Here is a 19,114-nt window from a genome sequence, read left to right on the forward strand (position 1 = left end):
GGCGCGCCGCGGCCTCCTGCGCCGGCGCCGCCGGAAGCCAGCCCGGGAGTGCGAGGCCGCCCCCTGGCGCCCGCGGGTGGCCGCGCACCTGCAGGCCCGAGGTGCAGCCACCCTCCTCCCCTTCTTAGCCTCGCCTTCTCCGCCTCCTCTTCGCAGTCTCCCCTCCTGGCTGCTCCCAAGGAGCCTGTGAGGACGTGCTGTGTCCCCCTGTGTGGGTCCAGGCATAGAGGGGAGCTGCGGCTGTGCCCTGAGAAGCCTGGCAAAGGCCGCAGAGGCCCAGGGAACCCGGAGGCTTAGCTAAGTGGGATCTGCAAAGGCGGCTGCAGCAGCTGGGCCGGCACCGGAGGAGCGAGCTTTGGGGGGCCACGGAGCGCCCCAGCTAGTGCCGGACACGTCACCTGGTCGGAAACGGGGGCGGGCGGGGGCGGTGTCAGCCAAGGGTTAGGTAACCTGCCTCTGGTAGAATCCTTGTTACCTACACGGACACATTTTCCGAGGTCGAAATGAATAGACTAACAGCATGTCGATTAAAAACGGAGCCTGGGAGACCAGCGGGTGGTGTGGTGAAGGGGCTGGACACTTCCACATGGGTGCCCACGGTTCCAGTCCCGGACCTGGTGGCTTGCTTCCCCCCCACCCCCTCTCTGGTCAAATTAAAATAAATTAAATAATTTTTTTTTAAACGGAGCCTGTACTAGCAATCCAACGATGAGTACTGGCACACGGAGCCACTTTGCCTATGGAAAGCAACAGTATCACCTGCTGTTGGCGCGTCGTTTCCTCACACCGCGCTAGCAGCACTTGAAATAACCTGTGCCAGTTCCTCCTGTCTGTTCCTAGAAACTCTTTCTAGGAATTTTTCTGCGGGATTTTTTTTCTTAAGTGCCAGAGGGCGCAAGCACTTGGCAGAGAAGAAGAAAAAGCACCTGCCACTGGGCGAGGTCACCACACAATCCCTTCCCTCCGTTTCTCCTTCCCATCAGGATTTTGGACACCCACCTGCACCTTTTTCACCCCGCCAGGATCAGGATTTCAGCTGCGGCTGGCCAAGGAAGACCCAGCTCCCAGTCCTGGAGCTCGGTCCCTGCACTGTGGGTGGCCCTGCAGAGCTAGGTCCTCCCTGGGCAAGGGGTATGTGCAGGAGAGCGCGCTGTAATGGAGCGTTGTTGATAAAGGATTTTTTAAAAAATAATTATTTATTTTCATTTGACCAGAGAGGGTCAGAGTGAGAGAGGGAGACGGAAGTGAAAAAGCAAGCCACCAGGTCCAGGACTCAAACCGTGGTCAGCCATGTGGGAGCCCAGCACCCTTAACCACCATACCATCCGCCGGTCCCTGGTAAAGAATTTTACAGCTGAAAAAAAAGAAAGCTCCAAGTAGAATAGGGATTTCTGGAACGACCTGTTACAGCCGCAGGAGTCCAAACCCCAACGGAGCAATTTCCCCCCAGTGGGGCTACAGCTCCAAGAACGGGTTTCCCACTGCTGCGCCACAATTGTGCGAGCGGGCAGTTTCTCGCCAGTGGAACCGGAAGTGGAAGCTTTCGGGCCAGAGACTAAAACAGGAAGTACCGGGGAACCAAAAATACTGGGAAGAAAATGGGAACTGAGCAGATCAAGCAAGCGACCCCATAGAGTCGTGTTATCAACTCGGTCACTTTTGATCCCCGCTTGAAGGGTCTAACTCTGATCAGCATGACAAAGACTCAGAGCTGCTAGTGGGTGGAGTTCTAGCCAAGTCCCGACTAGCCACCCAGCGGTGCCCGTGAGCCTGGGAAGCTTTTGAAAACTGGCCTGGAATACAGCCCACAGGACAGCTGGAACCTGCCTCCTATTCTTTACTAGCCAGGACCGTGCTTAAATAAAATGATCTACATTCGCCATAGGATTTAATTAAGAATCAGTCCCGTAATATTCAAAATGCTCAGAATACTGTCCAAAAATACCATGTGAAATACTACCAAAATCTCAACGTGTATGGGAAATACAACCTAATTAGAAACCTTCTATTAAACTGACCCGATAGGGGGTAAGATGGTGGTGTAGTGGTTAAGGTGGCTGGATCCCGCATTGCTACGGTTCAAGTCCTGGACCCGGTGGGTTGAACAACATGCTGGTGGCATGTCCCTGCATTGTCCCAAATCCCTAGAGGAGAATGGAGAAGCGATTGTGGTGTGGCCATTCCCTCCAGGGTCCTTTCTCACTTACCCTCTCTCTCTGGCAAGTGCACATGCCCTATAGCAAATTTTCTAAAAGGAAGAAAAGGAGAAAGACCAACCAGCCTGGTAGAGACCCACTGATTTGATGTACTTTTGCCTATTAATATGTTAAAACATATATATATATATATGTGTGTGTGTGTGTGTATTTGAGAGAGAGATTTTTGCTATAGGGCGTGTTCTTTACCCCGAGAAACAGAAAGAGACAGAAAGCAAGACATCACTCCTCAAGGGGGATGACCACACCGCAATTCCCTCTCCATTTTCCTCTCAGAATTTTGGGCACACACACACATGCACTTAGCCTGAGTTGTTGCATTTTTTTCTTTTTTTTTTCAATTTGTATTCATTCATTTATTTTAATTTGACCAGAGACAGACACAGTGAGAAAGCAAGCCACCAGGTCCAGGTATCGATCTATGGTCAGTCATGTGGGAGTGTCCAGCACCTTAACCACCACGCCAGGCTGGTCCCCTTGGCCTGAGTTTTAAGCCTCCAGGTCTGGGACTCAAACTGCAGTCACCTATGTGGGAGTCCAGACACATAAACATTACGCCATCTGATGGCCCCATACATTGCTTTTTATAAGGTAACTTCCAGAGGAAAACATCCTGGACTCCCGGAAGTTTTAGGCTAGTATTTGGAATACAGCCAATTATCAAACTGAGTATAAGGCCTCCTTAAAGGATGTGACTAGTCAGATTTGTCCTCCTTCGTGAGGTTTTGACTCCATCAGGTAGATAATCCCTCCTGCTTGTGTCCCCAGTGTTTTTTTGTTTGTTTGTTTGTTTTTTAAGAATTATTTGTTTCCATTTATTATTATTACTATTAATTTGTCCAGAGAGAGAGAGAAAGGGAGAAAGCAGACTGCCGGGTCTGGGACTCGAACCGTAGTAGACTGTGTGGGCTAGGGCGTGTGCACTTGCCAGAAGGAGAGAGATAGAAAGTGAGAAATCACCCCCTGGGGGGAATGGCCATGCATGCACATGTGCCTGGCATGAGTTTAAGCCACCGGGTCCGGGACTCGAACTGCAGTCAACTACATGAGAGTTCAGCGAGCAACATAGCCATTACGCTAACTGCTGGTCCTCAGTGTTTTTTTTTAAAGTAGTAAAATGGGGATCAGCAGGTGGTGTGGTGATTAAGGCACCAGACATTCCCACATGGTCGACCACAGTTCCAAGTCCCAGATCTGGTGGCTTGCTTTCTCACTTTCCTCCCCTCTCTCTGGGCAAAATAATAATAATAAATGGATAAACACAATTAAATAATATTTTTTAAAAGGTAGCAAAATATTGGTCTCTCTTACAACTAAGGTACCTGAGGGTAGAGAGTGGTATTTTACTCTTTCTCTAATCCCAGCTTTTATGTGGGTATTGATTACCATACTGACACTTAAATTTTTTACTTACTAGTAAAGCCATAAATCCATTACATGTTAACAAAAATACCTTTTATGAAAATTACATTACAAAAAAATGGAGATGGCATTGTTTTACATTTTTGCATATCTCTTTAGTCTGACTTAATAGAAGGTATCTAGATTTTCTATGTTCAGTCTTGCAACATGGTGTTTTGATTAAAATATATGAAGAAAATCAACGCACACAGCTATCTACTGATAGCCAGAAAGGGAGTGCAATATTTTAATAGCCTTTTCAGAAAATTTTGGATATTCTTCTTTGATACTATACCAAAATTTGACAAGCAGTTGCTCCTCAAAGGTTAGTTGCAACGTGGCATCGGCAGTCTTATCCGAGTTTTGTACCTGGTACATCTTGTACTTTGAATGGATCATCTTGACATCACAGAACTGTCCTCTGGCTGATGCTGGGTGAGTTCTGCAGACCTCCCATCGCTGACTTTATTTCACGGTATCACGAAATGGCATTGGCTAATATCACTGATTTTATGAGAAAGGCCTGTAGGTATTGAGCAGCTGGCAAGCTCACCACAGATGAATACTCTGCCTGAAAAGCACAAATTTTATCACCAGCAATAGTAGTTTTCCATGAAGTAGACAAGCTCACTCGTTTTTGAGAGGATGTGTAACAGCCATCAAGTATAAACAAGGTGTGTCAGTTGTTTGTTCAAGTAAAAATGTGTTCTGTGACGAAAGTGTTCTGTTCGGCCCACAGCTTACACCAGTAACTTTCCCTCAAGGAAGTCATAAACATGTTTATGCATCCTTCCATTCTGCTGCACTAAGATACTAAAAGTACGGGTCAGGTGTTGTGTGTAAAGTATGTAATCACTGATTCGAGGGTCTTCTTCAGTAAGCGCATGGCAGTGAAGAATACCATGCCAACAAATACTGTCTGGACTTGTGCTCAAGCACTAGCAGTTTGAACCACCAGCTTTGCACCGACAGTGCTAGGAGCAGCACAGTGATAGCACTAGGCAAACTGTTTTGAACTAGCCCTGTCCTCCAAGACACAGACGGAGAATTACCAGCCCAATCGAAGCAGTGTGGGGCCACGTCTGTATGTCCAGTGCCCAGTAAGAGATGACCCTCCTTAGGATGATAGAGCCCACGATGAGACACTTATATCCCAGGACCTCCTCACCTGATTAATCAACTGCTACATAAACTCCAGGCAGAAAATGTCAAGTGCAGAGGCTGCTGCAATTATTCAGACTGCTTCAGTTACATTTCTCAATGTAAACAAACTGCTCTCATGGATTAAACAGTCTCTGAGCTTTATGTCAACGGTCCTGAATCAGCCATCAATTTTAGGACACTGGTGACAGATTCTGAAAACAAATGCTATCTTTTTTAAAAAAAAAAAACTTATTTATTTCCACTTGTTATTATTTTTTAATTTGATCAGACAGAAAGAGAGAGAGAGAAAGGGAAGGCGAGAAAGCAAGCCACACAGGTCTGAGACTCGAACCCCAGTTGGCCATGTGGGAATCCAGCATCTTTAGACACCACGCCACCTGCCGGCCCCAACAAATGCTATCTTATGAGCACTTCTCTATGTAGCTTTTGTTCATGAAACCTCTGAAACCGTCTACACAGGGATACTTTATGGTGGCTTCAATATGAAATAAGACTTTTGGGATCTGAAAACAAACATTTAAGTGTTAGAAATAACACTGTGGAAAGTACTAAAATATTATTTCCTAAGTTTATCCTGAGAAAAGATGAAGAACCAGCTCCACAGGCCAGCTCCTTCCTGGCATGTCTTCCTGAATTGTTTTTGTTTGTTTTGGGTTTTTTTGGGAGGTCTTTTTTTTTTTTTTTTGCTATAGGGCGAGTGCACTCACCACAAAGACAGACACTCACCACAAAGACAGACAGAGTGATAGAAAGCGAGAAATCACCCCCCGGGGGGATGGCCATGCCCAAATCCCTTCTCCTCCATTCTCGGGATCTTGGGCACTCATGCACACACGCCCAGCGTGAGTTTAAGTCACCAGGTTTGGGAGTTCAGCGACACAGCCATTATGCTAACTGCTGGTCCCTTCCTGAATTGTTAAAACTTCATTGCCCAGATCCCTTTGCAGTAATTTCTCGTGCTGTACAGGTTCTTTCCAATCAGATGACTAAACCGAGCCTTCTGTATGAAGCCATGCTGTATGGGAGGTGCAGCGGAGGGCTTGCATGGAGAGGCAGAGGTGGCAGTCCTGGTCCTGCGGGTGGCAGTCGGGGGAGGGGCTTCCTTTCTGCAGGTTCCTGCTTCTCACAGTTCTGTAGCAAGGTTTGGGGCTGTACTTCGAAGATCGGCCAATTATTCTGCCAGCCAGCTACATACAATGGGTGGTTCAAACTACCTTGAGTGGATTTTGCTGCATGCGGTCAAGTTCACATGTGAACACTTAACATTTCCTGGAACACAGCCATGTTTCTGCTCTCTTCAGTTTTATGGCAGTATTTTCTTTCTCAATTGCTTTCCTAAGCCAAGGCAATAGCCCTTGTGTATAGTTAAATGCTACTTTTAAAAAAAAAAATCAAACTAGTATGGCATTCTTTTTAGATAGATCTATAATTTTATTATGAAACCATTCTTTTGGCATTAGTTTGTTACAGTGATAGCAAGATACTATGAGTGTGGCATAGCAGCTCTAATGTAACAACTGTATTCCCTGCTTCCTGGGCCGAAATTAAGTTACAACTTCAGTTACTTCATATCCATTACAGACACATGACCTGACCATTACTGCTACAAATCCTGACACAGACACCATTTAGGGAGGAGCTGATGCTAAGGGATTAGACTGAAGGTTGGTAAGACTACAAAAGTTCCTTTATGAGACTTTTTTCCTCCCACCCCCCTCCGATTACTTTGCTTTAGAAGAAGGAAATGACTCAGCCAGTCCGAATAGCAGCAGCACCCAAGGAGCATCGCACTTAGTTCTTGTTAGACAGCAACACCGTGCACAGTGCTCTACCGCAGGCAGAGGGAATGCTCGCTGTAGCTTTTCAACTCCTGATTAGAGTCCTTTAGAAAAATAAAAGCGTTTCATCAAGTTCTTCTGGATGGTGTTATTGCTGTACACTTGTTGGTGGGTCATTTTCTGTGCTGTGTTTGCTTTGAAGAGATCTTCCGATATATCTCCAATATTCCTTTCTTATAGTGTCCTTTTCTTTAGCTAGAATTTCACATAACTAAAAATTAAAAACAAAAATTTATTAAAGTAAATATGTGATTCAATTTCAAGGGCAAATGCCTTTGAGCCAACACTTAATTTAACTCAGATCATGCTCAAATGAGACACTGTTGGAGACACACACTATGCTCACCAGTGACGTGGATGGTGCCCTAATCAGAAATGGCCCTCCCTGGGTCGCCTTCTGAGTAACCCGTGTTGAAAAGGAGCGTTGATGTAAGTGCCACTGAACAGAGTCAATTCTGTACATCAAAACAGAGCAGCACCAAATCGGACCAGCTTACCGCTAGTGCTTTAGTAAGAATGTCCTCCTTGTCGTCACATTGGTTTTCTAGCATGTCTTCATAGATATCCACAAGAAAGGCAATTAGGTAGGGGGAACTGTGACTTGGTTGTAAATCAAGTAACTGATTTAAAAGATTGGGATATTTGGAAAGACCGCGATCCTGCAAAATCCTAAAATATGAAAAAAGAAAAAAAAGCTCAGTTTTGAGAAGGAAAAACAAAAATGTTGAAAGGATCAAGAGAAAATAACCCCTGAAACACAAGCAAGAAAAGGAGACCTATTCAGGATGAATGAGACTGGGGCTGGCAGGTGGCATGGTGGTTAAGGGTGCTGGACTCCCACATGGCCGACTGCAGTTTGAGTTCTGGACCTGGTGGCTTGCTTTCTTGCTTCGTCCACCCCCTGTGTCTCTCTCTGGTCAAAGTAAAAAAAAAAAAATAAAATAAAATAATAATAAATAAAGTTAAATAATATACTTCTTAGAACAAATGAGGCTGAAATTAATGAAATTTAAATTATGTGAGCCTTATCATGAATAATTAAGAGTTGAGTAAAATTAGTTAAAAAATAGTTTAAAAAGTATTTCTTCTAATTGTGCAACACAAAATTTAAGCAGAAATAAATCATTCTCCTAAAGTTACAAAGTGAAGAGAAAAACCAGGAGAGAGCGAGTCTTGCTTCTCGAGATGGGTTCTTACTCCACTGGGGGATGGAGGGTGGTATTCCTCTCTCCCTGTCTCTCTCTCTTACCTCTAGTAAGCACACATGCCCCTGCAAATAAAAAAAAATTTAAAAATTATCTAAAAAATAATAAAACGAGTAGAAACAATTTCTTACCCCTTCAAATAGTTCCATGCACTTTCATTATGTGGTACTAGTTTAATCATTTCGAGAGTGTACCTGTAACAAAACAAACCCCAAATAAATACATATATATCATTTTAAAGAACAGTGCAATGGTTAGTTTTTTGTGTTTTAGGCTTTTGCCCTATGGCCCGTGCGCTCACCAGAGAGGAGAGAGACAGAGAGAGGGCAGTGTGAAATCACCCTCAAGAGGGGATGACCACGCTGCAATACCTTCTCCTCTCAGGATCTTGGGTATGTGGGCATATGCGTGATTTTCAAGCTACCGGGTCTGGGACTCCAACTACGGTCAGCCACGTGGGAATCCGACCGCCCCAACCACCATGCCATACCTGCTGGCCCCTAGACAGCCTTAATGAGACTGTGGCACAGCACGATGCGTACTCTCGGTCCTCCCTCAGTGGCCTCTGGCACTCTCCAAGTCCCAGCTAAACTGACAGAGCGCCCCGATTCCACCACCAGCAGTTCTTGCACTGCTGCTCCTTCCTGTGTCTGCGTCCAGATCTGGAAAGGACACTTAACTCATCTAAGGACTTCCACTCACAAAAGACAGTAAATAATGAGATTCCCTTTCATCAGAAGGGAAGGTCTTTCTTCTTCTGAAGGAAACGGAAGCTAAAATGAGACTTTCTTTTATTGGTAAAGCAACTTTGGGGAAAAAATTTACGATCTACGTAGGCCTGACATATCCTCAGCCACTGAAAAAGGAGAATTATCTTAGGTATTATAATAAAAACCAGACAGCATGGAAATTATATAGACAAAAAATATAAATAAAAACCCCACACACGTATCTGTTCATATTCCAGAACAACGTTACCAGTAAACTATAAGAGGCTTCGTACCTTTCTCTGCCCCCTAACCAGATTATTAACTAGAACTCCTACCCAAGTACTACGAATTCTGAGGAAGGAGAGGGCTGCTCGTGCAATGTATTAGTACCTGCTCAGGTGCCTACGTGACTGAAGCTCAGCCACCTTGGTTCTGCTGCAGAACTGTCACAAGGCGGTATTTTCTACTGGGAGCAACAAGCTCGTACAATATGAAAACATTTTCCAGCTACTTTTACACTACCTAATTTTTAAAACCATATCCTTGTAGGTGTCTTAGCTGGTCCTTGTAGAAGATTTTTAAAACCATAACCTGGAGGTCTTAGCTGATTCTTATAGAAGAGTCTTAAATTGAAAATTAAGAATTCTGGCAATACCTAAATTTTTATTTACATACATACGCACTAAAGTGTTATCTGTTTGGGTTGTGTTTTTTTTTTTAAAGGATTTATTTAATTTTATTTAGTTATTCGTTTATTTTAATTTGGCCAGAGAGAGAGAGAAAGTGAGACAGCAAGTCACCAGGTCCGGGACTCAAACCGTAGCTGGCTATGTAGGAGTGTCCAGAGCCTTAACTACCATGCCACTCGCTGGTCCCCAGTGTTATCTGTTTTAATGGCTAAAACATGGACTTTGAGGTCAGACTGCCAGGCTTCAAATCCTACTTCTGCCAATTTTTTTTTTCTTTTGGTTTTTGCCATAGGGCACATGCCCTCCCTGGAGGGAGGAGAGAGAGATGGGAAAAATGATAAACCACAACCCCATGGGGTGGTCCCACCTCGAATCCCTTCTCCTCCATTCTCCCCAGGGTCCAGGGACCTCGGGCATGCAAGCACACTTGCCCAGTGTGATTCTCAGGCTGCCGGGTCCCGGACTCACACTGAGGTAGGCCGGGTGGGAGTCCTGTGCATAACCACTACATTGCCTGCTGGCCCTGCCCTTTCAACTTGAATGCTCGTAGGCAAATTATAGAATTACTCGGAGCCCCAAGTCCTTCACAGAATGCCTCACACCTCAGTTAGCTGTTGTGAAAATGAAAAACCCCTGGCATGCAATAAATGTTTAGTTAAGTGCTATTACTAATAGAATTGTATAAGCATATGAAAATATGGCCATGACACATTAAGTGAAAAAAGCTATTCCTATGGGGCCAGCAGGTGGCGTGGGGGTTAATTAAGGGTGCTGGACCCTCACATGCCCCGTGGTATGAGTCCCAGACCTGGTAGCTTACTTTCTCACTTTCCCCTCCCTCGCTCTATGTCCCTCTCTGATCAAATTAAAATAAACAAAGTTGAATAAATAATTCTTAAATGCTATGCCTATAACATAACTGCCTCTGTTGCTGTGCATAAGTGTTTGCAAATTAATGTCAAGGTTTGGAAGTATTCAAACCTTACTCTAGAGAATGAAATGCTCGGAGTGCGAAAATGAGACTGACTTTAAAAAAATAATTATTTAATAATTGATTCTTTAATAATTTTAATAAATAAATTGATCATTTTAAAAAATTTGCTATGGAGCACATGCATTCACCAGAAAGAGAGGGAGAGTGAGTAAGGAAGGGAGAGGAGAAAGGGAGAGAGAGCAAGCTGCCAAGTCTGGGACTTGAACAACAGTTGGCCACATGGGAGTCCGGCACCCCCAACTACCATGCCACCTGCTGGCCCCGAATACTCGCCAGAAAGACAGAAAAGACAGAAAATGAGAAATCAACCCCTGGGGAGGACAGCCATGCTGTAATCCCTTCTCCTCCATTCTCCTCTTGGGATCTTGGGCACGCATGCACGCACACACGCCCAGCGTGAGTTTAAGCCACCAGGTCCAGGACTCGAACCACAGTTGACTACATGGGAGTCCAGCGACATAGCCATTATGCCATATGCTGGTTCCTCCAAGACTGACTTTTTACTTTATATAATTTAGTACAATTTTCCCCACAAGTAAACTTCATTACTTTTCTTTTCTTTTTTTTTGAGAGGTTTTTCACTATAGGGTGCGTGCGCTCACCAGACAGATAGAGAGAGACAGAAAGCGAGAAGTCACCCCCCAGGGGGGATGGTCATGCCGCAATCCCTTCTCCTCCATTCTCCTCTTGGGATCTTGGGCACGCACGCACACGTACCCGGCGTGGGTTTTAAGCCACCAGGTCCGGGACACGAACCGCGGTCGACTACATGAGAGTCCAGCGACATAGCCATTACGCTAACTGCTGGTTCCCAAACTTCATTACTTCTCTAATAAGAGGGAAATAACAGAAAAAAAAAAAGAACAAAACTAGAACACCTGCAAAATGTGTCATGACTTTTCCCACAACCCAATACATTCCTGGAGTTAAAATAATTAATTACCGAGAGCAGCAGATAGCATAATGTTACGTTGCAGGACTCCCACATGGTCGACTGCAGTTCCTAGTCCTGGATCCCACGGCTTAAAACTCAAGCCGGGCTTGTGCTCAAAGTCCTGAGAGAGGAATAGAGAAGGGATTGCAGCAGGGCCATCCCTTCTTGGGGGTGATTTCTTGCTTTCTGTCTCTCTGCATCCCACCCCACCCCCACCCCACACCTCAAGCGAGCGCATGTGCCCTATAGCCAAACTCTCTTTAAAAAAAGAAACAAGAGGCAGGAAGGTGATGCAGTGGTTAAGGGCACTGGACTCCCACATGGCAAACTGTGGTTTGAGGGGCTTTATCTCTCTCTCTCTCTTGCTCTATCCTTTTCTGGTCAAATTAAAATAAATAGGTAAATGGATAAACAAAGTCAAATAAAATGATTTCTAAAAAAAAAAAAAAAAAATCACACCGGGTGCATGTTCATAAGTGCCCCAAATTCCAAGAGCAAAGTGGACTGCAGCATGGCCATACACCCGGGGGCCACTGCTCGCTTTCCAGCTCTGTCTCCAGCAACTGCGTGTGCCCTGTAGTACAAATCTCTCTCTCTCTCTCACACAAAAAAATTATTTATTAAACTGTGTATTTAGATAACTACCCTTACTATTAACATTTGAGGCATTCCTTTTACCCATTCCGAGGGGGTAAAACCTTAGGTATAGAAAACTACTGTAGGTTCTTGGCTGATTATTTCTATTTGGTATTAAAAAGCCAGTGATCAGCCTCTATAAAGGCTGAGAGAAGTCTGCATTTTCCAAACTTCTCATATTCAATTTTTTTTACTATCTTGTTACCCCTAACCTAAGGATGTAAATCACAGTAAATAAAGAATGTGTAATATTCTATTAACTGTTAATTGGGTGAGTTCAAGATGGTAAAACCAGAAGCATTCTATCTTTTTGCAAGAAAGCTTTGCTTTCCTTAAGAGTTGTTTGATTTGTTTATTTTTACCTTTTTGACAGTCTCACTATGTTGTAACCCTCCTGCTTCAGCTTCCCAAGTAGCTAGAAATACAGGCACAAACCACCACACCAGACAGAATACATATACTTTAAATACAAACATTAGAATAACAACTCCTTTTTTTTTTTTTGAGAGAGAGAAAGAGATTGTTGTTATAGGGCACATGTGCTCACCGGAGAGACAGAGAGACAGAAAGTGAGAAATCACCCCCAAGAGGGGATGGCCCCATCACAATCCCTTCTCCTCCATCCTCCTCTCCAGATCTTGGACATGCACACACATGCACCCGGCATGAGTTTTAAGCTACCAGGTCGACTACATGGGAGTCCAGAGACATAACCATTACACCATCTGCTGGTCCCAGAATACTAACAGGGAAAAAACAGTAATAAATAAAAGTGCTGATGGGAACCAGCAGTTAGCGTAATGGCTATGTTGCTGGACTCCCACGTAGTTGACTGCGGTTTGTGTCCCGTACCTGGTGGCTTAAAACTCACACTGGGTGCGTGTGCGTGCATGCCCAAGATCAGGAGAGGAGAATGGAGGAGAAGGGATTGCAGCCTGACCACCCCCCCTCGGGGGTGATTTCTCGCTTTCTGTCTCTAATGTCTCTCTCTGTCTGGCGAGTGCATGCGCCTTACAGTGAAAATCTCTCCAAAAAAAAAAAGTGCTGAAAATAGAGGCTGAATTTTCTCTACTTAAGTCCCAGTATTTAGGTTGAGAATAATAAAATGTAGACTTTCAGCTAGATGGCTGACTAAAGGGGCTTGGGATATTGCCCCCACGCAAAAAAAAAAAAAAAAAAAAAAGAGAGTGAGCACCACTTTACCCAGAGTAATGAGGGAGAGTGCTGGCATGCAGCAGGGAAGTGCTGAGAAGCCATGGTGAGTGGAGACTCAAGGTGTGTGCATAAAACAACAGAAGCACCCGACATCTCCTGCTCCACACGCTCCTGCCCCACAACAGACAGTAGTTAGAAGACAAAGGGACTTCTTGCAGTGGGAAAAGGTGAGCAGAAGACTCCCAGAAATCCCACTGATATCACAGACACTTGACGTCTTTGAGTCCTGAGCCCACTCTTGGGAACTGCTGTGGCGTCCACATCACTGCAAAATCTCATACAGGAAGTCCTGCCGTATTCTGTTCTCCCTCTCCAGGCTCTGCTCTGAGCATCATCTTGAGGCTTGGCTCACCCATAGCCCATGCCTAGCCACACACCAAACCAACAAGCAGCCCCAACAAGCCAGAACCCACACCAACAGACAGGTGGCAAGTGGCCCCGTGCCCAGTCATGCTCCAGCATGGAAAGCAGGCCTGCTCAACCAGGGTCCATTAAGACAGGTCGGCCACTGGCCCATCCTCCCAGCCCACAGCTTACCCTCTGTCTCGATCCATACCCAAAGACGCAGGTGAACTACACCCACTCACAAAACTGCCCTGCTTTACGAGAGCTATATGATCCACAACCACAAATCCCTACAGTGCAGACCACCGAGGTGCTCACACACATTGCTGACAATGAACACAGCTGAAGAAGCTGCACAGAGACTATACTGTTTGTCCCCCCAGAACCAAAGCCAACACACCCTACACAACTGACGTCCCAGAACCCATAACCAGGAGAAAGTTTTTCACCATAAAAGTCGTACTACAAAATTAGTGGAGGCACCTTTCTATCAGATGCACACATATTAATGTAGGGACACAAGAAACATGAAAAAGCAAGATAACATGAAACTCCTGAAGGAAAACATTAATTTTCTAGTAATAGACCACAAAGAAATCTATGAACTGCCTCAAAAGAAACTCAAACTAATGACCTTGAAGAAATTCAGAGGGGGCCAGCAAGTGGTGTGGTGGTTGGCAGTGCTGGACTCACACATGGCCAACAACGGTTCGAGTCCCAGACCTGGCAGCTTCTTTTCTCACTTTTCGTCTCTCTCTCACTCTATCCCTCTCTGGTCAAATTAAAATAAGCAAATAAATAAATAAATAATTCTTAAAAAAACATATATATAAATGACAAATTCAATAAACAAAATAAAAAATAAGACTGAAAACATCAACAACAGACTAAATCAAGCAGCAGAAAGAATGTCTGAACTTGAAGATAGGTCATCTGAAATAACACAACCAGAAAGAGAGAGAGGCCAGGTGGTGGCCCAGTGGCAACTGCAACCGGATAGCCCTGGGAAGGGCCTGGGACTCCCTGCGCACTCTGGGGGTGTCCACGTGCCCATGACCTGGGGTGGCTAAGCCTTGGGGTGTGGAGACCTTGGTGGAGACGCCTGTCTCTGTCTTTTTCATGGAAGAAATAAACAAGTAAACTTAAAAAAAAAAGAAAGAAAAAATAAAATGAAATGTATTAGATTTGTGGGACACCACCATAAAGCCAAAAAAAAAAAAAAAAAAAAAAACAAAACCTGGCATTATATTCGTGCCAGATGGGAAGAGATGGGCAGGTGGGCAAAGGCAGAGAAAATGTATTTAATGAAATAATAGCAATAATATTGTCTTGGAAATAATATAGACATCTAGATGAATATCTTTTTTAAAATTTTATTTTATTGAGCTTTATTTTATATATTTGCTTTAGTTATTTGACCAGAAAGGGACAGAGAAAGACAGAGAGAGAGAGAGAGAGAGAGAGAGAGAGAGAGAGAGAGAGAGAGGAAAAAAAGAGAGAGAGAGAGGTGAGAAAGCAAGCCACCAGGTCCAGGACTTGAACCATGGTCAGCCACGCGGGAATCAAGTACTCTTAACCACCACGCCACCTGCCGGCCCCAGATCCAAAAATTTCAAAGGTCCCCAAGTAAGCGACATAAAAAAGGCTATCTCTGAGGTAAAATTTCAAAAGTCCAAGATGTGGGCTGGCCCTGTAACAGAAGTTTAGCATTCTGCATAGAAAACCAGATCCCACATGGCTGACCACAGTTTAAATCCTGAATCTTGGTCCCAGCAACCTGAAAATCATGCCAGGTGCATGCCCAAAATCCTGATGGGGTTGAGAAATGGAGGACAAAGGACTGCAGCTTGATTATACCCCACTGGGGAGTGCCTTCTCTTTCTCTGGTGAGTGGACATAAAATGAACAAGCAAAACAACGGAGAAACCCCGGCAGGCCGGCATAATAAAATTCAGTACCTCCGGCACAGCAAACACCCATTACTCAGTACTACAGGGAAGCTTCAAAAGCAGAATTCCTAGATGCCAGTCAACCAGCAGTCAACCCAATATGCAGTCACTTCAAAAGACAGCTAATCCAGACCTCTGCTGACCATTTTCTGCACAAAGTATCTTAAGGAAAATCCTAGCATAAAATGCCTAGGTTCTGTATAAGCAAAATTACAAAATTAACCGAGGGAAATAAAAAAACATTCAAGATAAAAAACCAAAAGCATTTCAGCAAGTCTACTGCTGTCTTTGGATCGATACTACTCAACAGAACTTTCTGTGATGATGGAAATGTTCTTCGTATGTATTCTCCAATCTCACAGGCAATAACCACATGTAGGTACTGACCGAGCACAAATTAGTATTTGCAGCTCTTCTCGGTAGCTGCTAAAACAATCTTCTAGAAGTTTTTTTTTTTTTTTTTTAATTTCTTTCAAGAAAGAGATAAGGGGCACCCCAATGAGATCCTCACACTGCACCCCTAGTCTCAGCTGGCCCAGATCACAGGCAGACATGCACCCAGCATCCTCAGGGAGGCCTCAGGACACAGACCCAGGACCTTTCCCATGTGGATCCCGTTGTGTTATCACTGCGCCATCATTTGACTCTTAAAACAATTTTTATAATTAAAATGGTAACTACAGTCTCATCAGGTTTTAAAAACAATAAACACAGTCAAACTGAAACAAATACTGAGGCAAAATGAAAAACTGAGGTCAGAAGGCAAGTGGGTAATGATCTTTATGGGTATAATATAGAAATTCATGCCAACTCATAGATCTCTAGCTCTCAGAATAGTTTTTCACAGTGGTTCTCAACCAGGGATGACTCTGCCCTCCAGGGAACATTAGACAATGTCTAGAGACATTTTGTTCAAGATCAGGGATGCTGCTAGATGCTCTGCCATACACAACACAACTCACCACAAGCAGTTATGTGGCCCACAAGCCTCTACCTGAGAACACGGCATCTGGAGACTCATCTAAAAATGCAACAGCACTGGGACCAGCAGATGGCATAATGGTTACGTCACTGAACTCCCACATAGTTGACTGTGGCTTGAGTCCCGTTTGTACACAAAATCCTGAGAAGGGACTGGAAGAGAAGGGATTGCAGCATGGCCATCCTCCCTAGGGGGTGATTTCTTGCTTTCTGTCTTTCTGTCTCTGGCGAGCACACATGCCCTATAGCAAAACCTCTCTTAAAAGAAAAAATAAATAAAATGCAACCATATTAAGTGAGATGGTTTTAAAGTACAACTTCCTAGACACTCTGTGAAATCTGGTTTCTTTTTTAGTCTCTACTATCAATATTTCAAGAAACCTAACCTTTCAAAACAGAAGTATAATATTAAGAGATTTATCGTTATTATATTTCATCTCAGTACTGTATCCTATTTTAGTTCCATGAGTTTAGGATCTGAGAAAGTTTTGAAATTTGCTGTATTCTTACTGTCTGGGAGCTGAAAAGGAGGGAATTTTTTTTTTAAAGAGATGAGCAAGTAAAGGAGATTACTAACTGGACTTCTCTGTCCAATACAGCACGGTCATTGTAGCCAGTGGTGTTAGAAATGACAAAGTATCTTTGGTTCCAAACAGAATTATTTCTCACATCCTCTTTGAGAAGTTGGTCTACATACTGCAGCTCATTATCCCAAAGTTTAAATTCCTAAAAGAAAAACAAAATCCAATTAGAAATGCCCCATTATAAGTAATAAAAATAAGTAAAACTTTAGTGAAGAATGTAGAACTGAAGATGTAGGATTTAGCACATATCTGGAGGGAAGTGATAACTTCAAGTCAAGGAAATGGAAGAAGATAAAAATACGAAATTGAGAGTAAAGCCTGGGAAGATATAGGGAGAGCAGGAAAGAAGGCATCAAAGAAAATTCAGAGGGAAAACTCACTACCAAAAGGAGTAGCTTTAGTACATATAACATTAGAAAGGGGCAGCATTAAAAACGTACATACGTGATAAAATTCATTAAGACGCATGTAGAGGGACCAGCATATAGTGTAATGGTTACGTGGCTGGACTCCCACGGAGTCGAGTGCAGTGCAAGTCCCAGACCCAGTGGCTCAGAACTCATGCTGGGCACGTGTGTGTGTGTGTGTGTGCCCAAAATTGCAAGAGGAGACTGGAGAAGGGATAGCAGTGTGGCCGTGCCCCTGAGAGAGGGGAAGAGAGAAAGCAGCCCCCATGGGGATGGTCACAGCACAACCGCTTTTCCATGTCTCCTTTCAGGATTCTGGGAATACACACGCATCCGTGTGGCATGTTTTTCAAGCTACCGGGTCTGGGACTCCAACTGTGCAGGTGCCTATGTGGGATCCAGCCACCTGAACCCCCATACCACCACTTGGTCCATAAAGCTACTTTAATTAAAAGGGAAAAAAAAAAAGAGGAAGAGAACCAACACATAATTGCAAAAAAAATGGCCAAAACTTACAAATGCTTCAAAAGTTAGAGACGTTAACTATGAAAAAGCTAATGAAGACAGACAGACAAACAGACAGACACACGTATACACACACTTTTTTTTTTTTTTGAAGAGAAAAGGCATACACGCAGGAGGAGGCAGCAGAGACAGGTATTTCCACACGGTCTTCCCATTGTGATCCTCTGCACCAACCTCCTCGTTAGGTAGGGTCACAAGCCTGCTTTAGGTTGGTCTGGGAACTAAACATGGGCCTCCTACGTGGCCGCAGCCTCACGCAGTAGTGCTCTAACCACTTGTGCCACCATGGGTGGGCCTGGAGTTGTATTTCTTATTTAATAACAGCAAACAATTAAGAATCTTAATGATAATCTTTGATTTTATAGGTGATAAAAATAATGCATCAGGAAAGGTAACCTTTCTGTGAAAACTCCTGCGTGTTGGTAAGTGCTGGAGTTGAGTGATATTAGCGTGCAGACTATGTACTAATCTTGTAACACAAACCAAGGGGTTACTACAACACAACTGAGGCATATTTTGGAATCTTTTTTTTTAAAGATTTATTTATTTATTTAGTTCACATGGGTTGTGCCAGAGAAAGATGAGAGAGAGTTGGAAAGCAAGCTGCCAGGTCTGGGACTTGAACTACGGTTGGCTATGTGGGAGTCCAGCGCCCTTACCCACCATGCCACCTGCCAGCCCCCGTGATTTTCAAGCCACTGGGTCTGGGACTTGAACTGAAGTCAGCTATTTGGGAGTCCAGCACCCCATCCACCTCACCACTTGCTGGCCCCTATAATATATACTTTCATATGACTAAAGTTTTCATTAAAAAACTAAAAATACTGAATCTTTAGAAAATGTATCCTTTCAATCAATCTGGAAAACTTTAACATTTTAAGTAAAAAATTTTGGTACAATATACTTGGTATAACGGAAGTACAGAAAGTAGTAATCCCTGAAAAAAATTCACAGAAAACAATACTAGAATTGTTTACTGTAAGAGATGAAATACCAAGTGGGAGTTGTAACTACTCAAGATTTAGCATACAATTTTAACACATAGTTAAAAATAAAATATATAATACTGAAAAGTCATATTCCAAAGTTTATATACAAAACTTATGTAATTTGTTCTTGTTAATTAAAATACAACTATATTACTTTACTATTTTTCATACTTATTAGCAAATATAAGGTATTATGTAAATTCAATCTAAAAAATATTAAGTTTCCTATTCTTCACTATGAAGCTCCTCCCCTACAGAGCCAAAGAGCTTAGAGAGAGGTTAACCAACCTGAAAGTTGTTGGGTTTTAATTCAATACCTTAATAATTTGTAA

General features: G+C 43.6%; 1 protein-coding gene across 1 annotated transcript in view; it reads right to left on the minus strand.

Annotated features, from left to right (window-relative positions):
• Positions 1–6,188: 6,188 nt before the first annotated feature.
• FNTA (farnesyltransferase, CAAX box, subunit alpha) overlaps positions 6,189–19,114 on the minus strand; it is a gene marked incomplete at its 5' end in the record, with an annotated part of 29,307 nt that continues 16,381 nt past the window's right edge. The window contains 4 exon segments of the mRNA XM_006141638.3: positions 6,189–6,830; positions 7,117–7,288; positions 7,956–8,018; positions 16,855–17,003. Coding sequence (XP_006141700.2) covers positions 6,708–6,830; positions 7,117–7,288; positions 7,956–8,018; positions 16,855–17,003 — 507 coding nt within the window.

This window comes from Tupaia chinensis, unplaced genomic scaffold, assembly GCF_000334495.1.
Source record: "Tupaia chinensis unplaced genomic scaffold, TupChi_1.0 Scaffold000061_1, whole genome shotgun sequence".
Lineage (NCBI taxonomy): Eukaryota > Metazoa > Chordata > Mammalia > Scandentia > Tupaiidae > Tupaia > Tupaia belangeri.